Raw genomic sequence first — 11,812 nt, 5'->3', positions numbered from 1 at the left:
TGCTAAATATTTTACATCTAACCAATTTATTTTTTTATTGAAATTAAAAAAAATGAGTCATTAATCAATTCTAAATTTAAATTTAAATTTGAGTAAGAAAATAAAAAATATTTTAAATTTTATCTCACTAACCAGAATTATTTCAAGATAAAAAATTATTTGGCACATCATATATATATATATATTGTGGGATAGTATGATCATTTGTTATTTTTTAATGGTAAATATTGTCAAATAAAATGGTGTAAGAAATTAGAAGAAAATGTATTTATAAATTTAGGAAATATTAATTTATTTTTCAATAGAATAAATTATATATTGAATAACAAAAGTTATTATTGGTTTCTCTTCACACTAACTAATACTTAACAATGGTGTTTCGATACACCATGTTATCAAGAAATATTAATCGATCTAATAACTTTTCTAATGACATAAGTTTATAAATTTGAAAATTTAAAAATCATTTCATAAAATGTGAAGTTTTAACAAGTAACAATGTTGATCATATTGTTTTGACTTCAAGAATGAATACGATACCAACAAATAAAATTGTTCTAAGTAAATTTTAACAAAGACAAAAGTCTATAAGTATTGCTATTAATGAAAAATTAATCTATTTTAAAGACAAATACAATTTTTTTTACGGATTTTTTAACTCGACAAGTCGAGGATTAATCCACCACATATTGATGCTCTATTTATTTAGGGTGAAATTCGAACTCCAAATACTTGCTTAAGCACACAAATGAGATAACCATTCAACTAATTCAAATTAATTAAAATAAATATTAATTATTTTTAATATTTTTAAATTATAAAATATTTATAATAATAATAATTACTATATATATTTTTTATTTAAATTTTAATAAAAAATTTTATATAATTTTATATATTATCCCGTGCAGGACACGAAACATACACTAATATATAACTAGTAATGAAAAATCTGATTCAATACAATAAATAATTGAGTACCTTTCAATAATTCATCTCCACAGTTCCTTAATTATTCTCATAGTAGCATTAGATGCATCCGGAAATAATTGAGTACCTTTTAATAATTAGATTCAATAATTAAGTACCTCTCAATAAATCAACATTACTGTTCTAATATTGTGTGCTAATAATTATATATTATTAAAAATTTACGAAGTAGAAACATTTTTTTGAGTTGTCGTATATTAGATATATCTTTTACACGATACTTATCTGACATTCATTCAATATACGTATTTAATTGGGTTAATAAAAAAAATATAAAATATTTTTCTAGACACGCTTAAACATATCTAAATATCATTAAGTATTAACTGTATCTAATCTTATTTTTAACTTATATTCTTGAAATGAATTTAGAAATAATGTATATTATAATTTATTAATGTAAAAAATTATTTTAAATACTTTATATAATTAAAAAAATATTAAAAATAGTTAAAACATATCATTTTTATTTTAATATGAATAAAATATTAAAATATTATTACAATTTATTTAAAAATATTTTATATTTTATATATATGTCATATCTTCGTGTCTTATAAAAAATTTAAATTTTAGTGTTCGCATGTTTCATGTCGTGTCGTATTCGTGTTTGCGTTAGTATCCATATTTTATCGTTAAAAACTTTAATTAAATTGTAATTCATAAAATTTAAGTGATAAAAAATATTGTTTATTTTTATCATATGACAATAATATTAGTTCCATTTTATAATTCAATTAATTATAAATAAATATTTCAATTAATTTTTTTATATCTTCTTATCACAAAATAGTAAGTGTTTTATTACTATAAGAAAAAAATTAAAACATGATTTTGTTAAACATTTCTAGATTTCTATTGTTATGTATGTATTTATTATTATATTTATTTAAACTTGTTCATCATAACTGTAAACAACTTTAAATTGTAAATTATCATTTGTATTTTCATTTTATTATTTGAATTTTAAGTTTATTATTATAATTTTATATATTTACTTGATTATTATCGGTTCAATCATGAATGAGTTCTACTAATAACTCACCATTGAATTATTATTCCAATGACCTTACAACTTAACATGATCAATCCAGTATTGATAATTATGCAACTTGCAACAGCATCCAAAAAACACTTAATTCTATGACTTCATTAAGGTATTAACCTATTAACTTTTTAATCACAAAAACAAAACAAAAAATGATTTTAATTATTAATAATGTCAAATATTTTATACGATTTTCTAATCATATTTGTTATGTTAGATAATCATTTATACTACTAATATAAAAAATAATTATTTTTATTAATTTGACCGTTAGAAATATAACTATTTTTATTTTATCTCTTTTTATTAATTTAATCTTTTTAGTCTCTCACAAACGCTATACAAAAAAGAAGTTACATCATTTTTTCTGTTTTTCTCTCTTTTTATCATCATCTTTCATGGGTTGTACAAAAAATTAAATAAATTTAAAAGAGATTCTTATTACACCCATGTACTACACATTAAGTCACTTACACATACTATATAGATACACATAATTAACATAGTTCTATATTTTTTTATGAGAATTTGAATGCGATGCAGCTCTATGTGAAGCAAACAAAGTTACCATTTGACCCAGACTTTGGCTGCATTCTTTGTATTTTTTTGTTTTGGACACGAACCTTTCTTTTTCTATCTTCTGAACCTTTTACTTTTTTATGTGTATTAAAACAGGACTTTTTTTTTGTTACTAAAAATAGGACTTTTCGTTAGTATTGAAGCGGGGTTATTTACCAAAAAGGAGAACCGTATGGATTTTCTTACCAAAAATTATAAACAGGCTACTAGTATTAGATTTCGGCCCAAAAATGATTATTTGAATATTTTTATTTTTCAATAAAAGCCAATGTTGTCAAAGAAAGTCGAAGAATAAAAGAGGGCTAATGCTGACCCGTATCTCCAGGCGCTAGTGTGTCTGATTTCTTTTGTTTTACTTTTTGTTTGGGCCTCTGGCCCCTCATATAATCCAAAAAAAAAAAAAAGGAAACCCTATTGACAGCTCTAGATGGAAATCCGAAGATCAATGAATAGGAAGACTAGCCAAAATAATCAAATTCTATAATTTGTCTAAACTCGTGCAGCTTAAATAAATTTAAATTGTAAACCTAATTTGTAAATCCATATGAGATTTCTTACAAGAACGGATCTAGGAATTTAGTGGAGGAGGGATCAAATTAAATATTATATAATTAAATATAATATTATATATTTAGAAATATATATAATCATGATTAATATTTTTTTAAATTAAAAAATACTAATAAGTGTTTATTATTGTGAGACAAAAAAATATTATTTTTATAAAATATTATGTAAAAAAAATAATTAGTTATATGTTGATAATTTCGTATATAATATTTATATTTATTTTAATTAAATTAGGTCATTTGACAGTTTAGTTATTTTTTGAATTTTTGAATTGACATCAAGTAAAGAGTGCGGAAATAATTAAATTAGTCGAAAAATAGGGTATTAAGTATAACTGTCATTTGACATAGAAAATTAGAAAGTCTATAAATAGGTCTTAGGTTAACATTGTAAGGGAGTTCAATTCTTTTGAAAAACATTTAGAAACCCAAAATACTCTCACCCCCTTGACATTACAGAGTAAAAATTGAGAATCTTTAAGTAATTTCTCTCAACTCAAATACTTGTAATTTGCTTTCTTCTAGCTTTTATTAATAAAATTTCTCTATTTGTATGTGTTCTTCTCTTTTTTATGTTTATATTTCTTTCTTCATCTTCTCTTTAATTTCTTATTTGTTTTAATTTCTTCAATTTATTTTGCCTCCGACACCTTTCATTTCTTTGTTTATTTGTTACTTTCATTCTTTATAATTTTTATTGACGTTACAATTGCGACATTGAGATACCCACATTTTTTTTAAACATTAACAAAATTTGAGTAAAACAAGTAGGTGGAACCTTGTCAATAGATTGTAGTTTGTCAAAAAAGAAAAATCAGGAATTTTGAACTTGCACGTCGTTACGTAGTGAAAAGATTGTATTTCCAGAGACTAAGAAATTAGCGTCAATTGACATGTCAAATACATTTACGACATCTTCTACTTCTAATGATGAGACTAGAGGAAATAAGTTCGAAAATTCTCCTGTGATTTCAAACCCAGAATCTATTTTGCCGTCAATGAGGCATAATGACGTTGATCATGTACATCCAAAATTAAATATAACTCACATAAATACTGTGGGTGGCCACCTTATGATTTGCCCCGAAGTATGTATTTTTACATAATAGATTAGTTTTTAGTGTCTATATAATATAGTTGTATATTAAACTCCCAAGAAAATAACATTAAAACTTGCACTATCATGTAATGAAAAGAATAAAGACAAACAGAGAGGCTTTTAAGTCCCTCCTAATGAATTCATATTTTTAAAATTTGATTCATATGATTTTCTAATTAAATAGCTTGGACAAAAAAAAAAAGCAATTATAATATGAACAACGAATTATCTTGTAAAAAATTTGTGAAGATAGGAGAATGTCCTAATGTATAGAATAATATAAAATTAGTCACCACATACATGAACAGAATAAATCCAATATTTAAATCATATTTAGTGTGACCTGTTTATGAATAAACTTTTTACAAGGAACATAATTCAAGGAGAAAGAAATGTAAAACTAAATGCAAAAGAAAATTGTATAATATTAATTTTGAATAAGAGTAGCATATAATAATTCGTTCCAAGTATCAGGAACACCAGCTAGACACCAGTGACTGCAATCCACGTAGGAAGTGCCTCTACCTGAGTATATAGAAGGATGACCATCTATTCTTAGTTGTGTGAGCAAAGTGATGTCAAGCAAATCAACAGGATTTGTCATGTTACTCAATATGCTCTTGGCTATGTCCAAACCAGGATGAGGTGCTTCAAGCTCTTCCTCTGGTTCAGTTTGTTCAACACAATTCACTCCCCTTCAAAATGTAATGGAAAAATAAATATTTGAATAATAAATTTTAAAATTAAAAATTGAGAATAAAATATCATGTGTTTTATGATTAATTATATACTTAATTTGAAGTTATAGCACTAGAATCTCCATTTCAACACAAATTTCATATTCATGCAAAGTGGGTCTACATTATATTGTTAGATAAAAAGTACGAGTAAATATATTTTTTTATTAAAATTTTTTCATTAGTTTTTTGTACAAATCACCTTAACTAGAAACATATGTATGTTACTCTTAAAAATAGAAATATTTAAGCAAATTAAAGTAGAATTAAATTAGGCATACTTTAATTTAGTTATTTGTGAATTCTATTTATCTCACTAATTCACTATTATTTTAGTCAACTAGTTTCTTTATCATATTCATAATAAGATACAACATATATATGTCTCTATATAGTTAATAGGTGTCTATATTTAAGGAATAATGGAACACATATAGAGACCTAACAGCTTAATTGGTTAACTTTACACAATGCTAGCTAGTAGGTGTGTGTATTTAGCGAATAATGGAACACACATAGAGACCTAACAACTTAATTGGTTAACTTTATACAATGCTGATATAATAATCAAGTGATTGATTTCTAAACAAAAGTGTATTGTAATTTTCCATATCTGATAATTAAAGTGACGAAACCTAGCTATTTTATATATAAATAGATAATAACTAATTTAATGATTAATTTTTTGTACACGTGTAATATTTTTATTACACATTCTATTATTATTCTTTGCTTAAATTTTTATACAATTGTAGTTGCTCCGCTGTTGAAGCAAAGATATCTGAAAAGAAGGCGCATTGATAGAACATAACAGTAAGGAATTACATGTATGACCGACTCATTTGTACAAAAAATATTAGTTGTTTATCAATGACGTGTATATATGCCATTGAAAGAACAAGATATTTACAGGCTCCTGCACATGTAATATTATACACGGATATATGTTAGTTGGGAAAGAAAAAAGTTATGTGGAAAACTAGTGTGACTTAAGCATGACAGACTTACCGGTGAGAGTATTACAAAAATTGTAGTACCAAAAAATAATCGACATAATACTCAAAAACATTTCTATTAGATAAACCTACATCTTACGCTATTTAAAAGTTATTCATACTCTCTATTTTTTCTTAGAGATCTCTCAATAGTTTAATTATTAACTACTTTCTGTTTCAAACTAACTAGTTTAATAAAAACTAACCAAAACTCCTCACTATTTATAGATGTGAGCTTTTAAATCATTCCAAATATATTACTGTGCATTTGGAATTAAGAATAATAAATATTTCTTCAAAACAAGTTACTGTTCAAATATTGCATAGTAATTTTTATATGTATCATTTAGCGTTTTCTTTTTCTTTACAATTTTCAACATGTACATAATAACCCAATAACCGTGTATAAATTAACATGTTTCACTTCCTCTCTTCCATATCAAACTTTTGTTTAACCACTATTTTCAGGATACCTCACAATTTTAACTTAAGTTATTAAGTTGTAAACTTACCCAGAATGGGAAGCAGCAATTCCTTGGAACAAAACTTTAATCTTTGATTGATCAATGTTAGAATCGATCCAGTTAGCCCATGTGGTTAATCCAATTTTGTAAGCCTCTATGTAATCCATGCCTTCGATTATCTTGTCACCAACTTGAACATAAGCCCATCTGTTAAACACATTGAACACTCACGTATCTTTTATAAGAAAATATCATGCAATGTATATCTGCATTAAAGAAAAAGAGGTTCAAAGTATAATACTTATTAGATTGTCCAATATGAGTCCACCAATGATAGGTATTGAAAATCAAGACATCTACGTCTTTCCAAAGGAACCCAGTTTCAATGGAATCTAGTTTTATAATCCTTCCTTTTTCTTTATCACGAACCACATCCACAAGAAAGCCATTTTTCAACCACATTATGGATGCTTCATATTCCTATGACCCAAAATAATAGAATAATGTTAATTTTGCTTAAAAAGTAGTAAATTTGAAACCAATAGAAGAATTGAAAAAGATTACCGGAAATAAGAAGGCAAAAAGATTCTTTCTTTGTGTAGTTATAGTGTAATTTGATTCTGGAACTGCAATGTGAAGCAAACAAGTCAGTGACTGCCACATGTTGTTGCTTATGGAGTCTCCGACAAACATTATCTTCTTTCCTCTATTTCTCTCCAAAAATTTCTGACCGTCAAACCTACCAACCGACACTGTTTGTGAAGATTGCAAAGTAGAAAATTAAGAAAAATAAAAAAACTTCTATAAAATTTGAGGGGCTAAATAATTTCAAGGCCACAAATGATTCGCAGAAAAATTAATATGATAATCAAAACAAAGTAAAATTTGTAAATCACAAACATATATAAATTGAAATATAAAGGCAAGAAACAATACCTTGGAAGGTTACAACCAAAGGGTTTCCATTTGTACTTGAGGTATCCATGATCAGGCCTGCCATTTCTTAGGCAATCAAAACCCTTTACTATAAATGGGCAATCGGTTGATGCATTATAGAGAGGATAATCGAAGTCATCAATAATCCAATTTCCAACTGAAGCATCACACCCTCCTTCTTGATTTGGTTTCTTCTCATCAAAAGCATTTCCACACGCTTGATACAATAAAGGTGTTATTACCCATAGAATTACAAAGGCCTCTACGAAAGGAGATAACAAAAAATTGTAAGTCATTTTGAAAATTTTCATAATGTTTTGTATACCATGAATATTTGACATTTGTATAGATGAGAGTAGCTTTAGAGAGCACAAAAGACTAGCTTGAAAAAATTAATTATGGAACATTAAAAACATAACCTTTTGTTGAAACAAAAATGTCATTTATTCTATTGATCTATTTAACGATCCTTTATATATAGATTTGGAAAGTATTTTCAAAAATGTTTTTTTTATATTCAAGATTATTTAATATGATTATATTAAAAAAGATAGTTAATGTTCAAGATTGCATCATCATACATTCTAATTCATATTATTTTTTTTATTTTTTTATTATCATGATCATCCTCGTTTAACCAAAAGTATATTGAAAATACACTTAACCCAATATAGATTTTAAAATTATATACTTAGTTTAAATAAACTTTCAATTTGATCCTTAAAAATTAGTATTTGCTTTTGTTTTGTTCCCAATCTAGTTTCTTTTCTTTTTATGGTTTTGGTCCAAAATTATATCAACACACATTATTCTAATCCTTATGGATAGCCAACTTTCATTTTCTAACATTAAAATTATCTATTTTTTTCTTTTAAACACAACTTCAATTTAGCCCCTGAATATTCATGACCATATTCCATCTATTTGTTCTCTATCCAACAAACACTACCATAATACTACCTGTTGGTAGGGCTGGAAGTGAGTTAAGCCAGCTCATGAGCCAGCTCGAGCTCGACTCGTTAACAGTTCAATAAGCTAAGCTCGTGAGCTGGTGAGCCAAGCTTGAGCCTGGAATTGAGCTCATAAATTAAATGAGACGAGCTTGAGCTTGGATAAGCTCAACTCATTAACTCGTGAGCTGGCTCGATTATATATATATATATTATAACAATCTTAATTATTTAATATTTATATTTATTTTTTACATATAATTTTAATATAGGACATAAATAAAAAATTTATAATTTATTGATAGATAAACAATATATAAAATTGATCTTTTCAAATATTTTTTAAAATATATAAGTTATAATTTATTGATATAGAATTATAGATTAGGTATTTATGTTTCTCTTATTTGAGCCAGCTCGTGAGCTCGAGCCAGCTCGTGAGTTTTTGGTGAGCCGAGCTTGAGCTTAAGAAATAAGCTCGATTGTTAATAAGTCGAGTCGTGAGCCAAGCTCAATTTTCGTGAGCCAAACTTGAACTTGGTCTAGCTCGACTCAGCTCGACTCACTTCCAGCCCTACCTGTTGGTAGATCCCCAATCTCAAGTGGGACCCACACATATTAAAACAAAAAAAAAAAGAAAATAAAAAAAAGTGGCGTATAAGCCACTGAGGGAGAGAGAACAGAGGCTTTCTCTCTCATTTACAAAACAAAAGAAAAAAAAAGGGAACAATGCGGCGTCGAAGAGGAGAAGAATTTGGGGGAAAAGGGCATGCCAACCTTGATCATATTGACTTGGTAAATTTGCTCAATTTCTTATGAAATTTTAGTATGTTATTTCTGGTGTAGAGATGAACATTAAGTGATAACTTGCTAGTTGTATTGCCTTCTCTTTTACCTAATTTGAGATACCCACTTTGTGGAGGATTTATGTTGATTCCACCAGTTTTGGTGATGTATTTTGTTGATTGTTGAGATGCCCTAGTGCCACTAAAAAGACTGTTTGTGTACACATTATTCTGATAGTGGAAGATTTTACTAGACTAGGTCCCATGGGTTTTTTGTTCCTCTTTTGGGGATTTTCCCACGTTAAAATTCTGGTGTCTGATTATTTAATTTCTGCTATTATATTTGCTGCTTGGAGTATCTTTGGCATTGCCTATTTAATCACACAGGTTGTGGAAAAAATATTTTTGATGCTTCCGCTGTTAGACAGGTTCTTGTTTGAACCTGTGTTGAGTTTTTTCCAACAAAGTGGTATCAGAGCTTTGGTTTTGTTTCTGTGCTGATTAAATGGAGAAAAATACTCATAGACCGAATATCGTCAAATTGAATTCTCAAAATTACTCGATTTGGAAGATCCTCATGGAAGATATGTTGTATAGTAAAGACTTGTATGATCCTGTGGAGGGGGATAAATCCAAAGGTACTAAATCCGATGCTGAATGGAAGAAGCTGAATCGGAAGACAGTTGCTTTGATTAGGCAATGGCTTGATCTTAGCGTGTATCCACATGTTGACACCAAAACGAATGTCGAGAAGATGTAGAATAAATTGAAGGAGTTATATGAGAGGAAGAATGTGCAAAACAAAGCATTCTTGGTCAAGAAGCTTGTCAATATGAGTATGTTGAAGGTAAATCAATGATGGAGCACTTGAGCATTTTTTAAGAGACGGTGAACCAACTGACAAATAATGAGATCACTTTGAATGATGAGTTGCAAGCTTTGCTGTTGTTGAGCTCTTTGCCTGATAGTTGGGAAGTTCTGGTTGTGACCAGGGACGGATCCAAAAATATTATTTTGGAGGGGCCAATAACATATATAATATTAAAAAATTATACAAAAAATTATATAATGTAAAATGTATTACAAAAAATATCGATAGAGAATATATTTTAAAGTAAAAAAAATATGTATATACTTTTTATTAATGAAGTGGTCGATTTTTCGTATCATAAATTTATCGATAATAGAATGTGTCAAATTTTTCAATAATTTTCTTTTCAATATAATTAAAAGACAATTAGCAGGAATTAACCTTTCATTTTGTTTATGAGTTATTCTTCACAATATTCATCGCTGAAAAAGATCTCTCAGTTGTAATAGTTGAAACAGAGAGAATTAATACCAAATGAATCAAAAAAATCCACTTTATGGGATTTGAAAAATTTTATTTAATTAAAAAATATTAGTAATAATATCTTTTCATATTTTTTTAATATTGTTACTTACTTTTTTAGATATTAGAAATCATTAATATTTAGGTTAGGCTAGACTTTTATTTATATTAGACTAAATACTAAATAAATTTTTTAAAAAAATTAAATCATATTTAATAACTTATGACTATTAATCTTTTTGCACTCGCCCCCCCGCGCGCGCGCATATGTCCGTCCCTGGTTGTGACACTGACTAACTCAGCTCCAAAAGGAAAGTTGACGTTAGCAATGGTTAAAGAGAGCATGTTGAATGAAGAAGCCAGAAGAAAAGAGCGAGGTTTGACTAATGCCTCATCCCAATCAGAAGCACTTGTTTCAGAGTCATGGGGGAGAAGTCAAAGTAGAAAACCTCACAGTTCTGACAGGTTAGAGAGTCGAAGCAAGTCAAGAGGAAAGTACAAACCAAGAAAAGAGTTCATTTGTCACTATTGTGGGAAGCCGGGGCATATCAAGATGTATTGTAGGTTCTTGAAAAGGAAACAATCAAGGGGAAGAAACGAAGAAAAAGATAAAGATAGTGATAAAGAGACTGCTGCTATTGTTATGAAGATGTTCTTATCACATATGATGAAAATTATGTGAATCTTGTCTGCGATGATTTCACTTGGATTATGGACTCTGGTGCCTCATGTCATGTCACTCCGAGGCATGAATTTTTCACTTCTTATACTACTGGAAATTTTAGCAAGATCAAATTGGGAGATAAAGGAGTGTGTGATATCATTGGTATGGGTGATTTGTGGCTTGAAACCAACATGGGATGCAAGTTGCAGTTGAAGAATGTTAGGCATGCGCCAGATATGCGGTTCAATCTCATTTCAGTGAAGGCATTGGATCAAGATGGATATTGCACTTCCTTTGGTAGTGAAAAATGTAAGATTACCAAAGGGACTCTCATTGTTGCTAGAGAAGACAATAGTCTTACTACTCTCTACCGGTTGCAAGTAAAGTTGTGCAAAGAAGATGTGAATGTAGCTGATGATTCCTCTTCTGATTTATGGCATATACGTCTTGGTCACTTGAGCGAGAAAGGACTAAGCGTCTTAGCCAAGAAACACTCACTTCCCGTGAAAAGTACAACTTTAAATACTTGTACTCATTGTTTTGTTAAAAATCATGCTAGAGTATCATTTCATAATTCTGGACCTCATAGGAGATCACATGTTCTAGATTTAGTTCACACTGATGTTTGCACTATGGATGCTAAGACACTAGGTGGTGCATCAT

The 11,812-nt window shown here is 28.2% G+C and overlaps 1 protein-coding gene across 2 annotated transcripts; it reads right to left on the bottom strand.

Annotated features, from left to right (window-relative positions):
• Positions 1-4,587: 4,587 nt before the first annotated feature.
• Positions 4,588-7,833, bottom strand: LOC112737956 (protein trichome birefringence-like 42). Of its 2 annotated transcripts, none has more exons than XM_025788140.3 (5): positions 7,418-7,833; positions 7,046-7,233; positions 6,783-6,961; positions 6,530-6,688; positions 4,588-4,980 (listed from the first exon to the last, which is right to left on the bottom strand). In XM_025788140.3, the coding sequence occupies exons 1-5, from the start codon at positions 7,479-7,481 to the stop codon at positions 4,713-4,715; spliced, it is 858 nt and encodes a 285-aa protein (XP_025643925.1). In that variant the 5' UTR covers positions 7,482-7,833; the 3' UTR covers positions 4,588-4,712. The 2 variants fall into 2 exon arrangements, with proteins under 2 accessions (XP_025643925.1, XP_025643924.1); XM_025788139.3 differs by having other exon boundaries at positions 7,046-7,220; positions 7,418-7,823.
• Between the last annotated feature and the right edge of the window lie 3,979 nt (positions 7,834-11,812).

Source organism: Arachis hypogaea, chromosome 13 (genome assembly GCF_003086295.3).
Source record: "Arachis hypogaea cultivar Tifrunner chromosome 13, arahy.Tifrunner.gnm2.J5K5, whole genome shotgun sequence".
Lineage (NCBI taxonomy): Eukaryota > Viridiplantae > Streptophyta > Magnoliopsida > Fabales > Fabaceae > Arachis > Arachis hypogaea.
The sequence above is the reverse complement of the archived record's forward strand: the minus strand, read 5'-3'. Positions and strand labels throughout refer to the sequence as shown.

Excerpts from the sequence above, each read along its gene's own strand:
- LOC112737956 (XM_025788139.3), bottom strand. The coding sequence starts at position 7,758 with ATGTCAAATATTCATGGTATACAAAACATTATGAAAATTTTCAAAATG. Across the intron at positions 7,221-7,417 it reads TTTGGTTGTAACCTTCCAAG|GTTTGACGGTCAGAAATTTT; the intron begins GTATTGTTTCTT and ends GTCGGTTGGTAG. Across the intron at positions 6,689-6,782 it reads CATATTGGACAATCTAATAA|ATGGGCTTATGTTCAAGTTG; the intron begins GTATTATACTTT and ends TGTGTTTAACAG.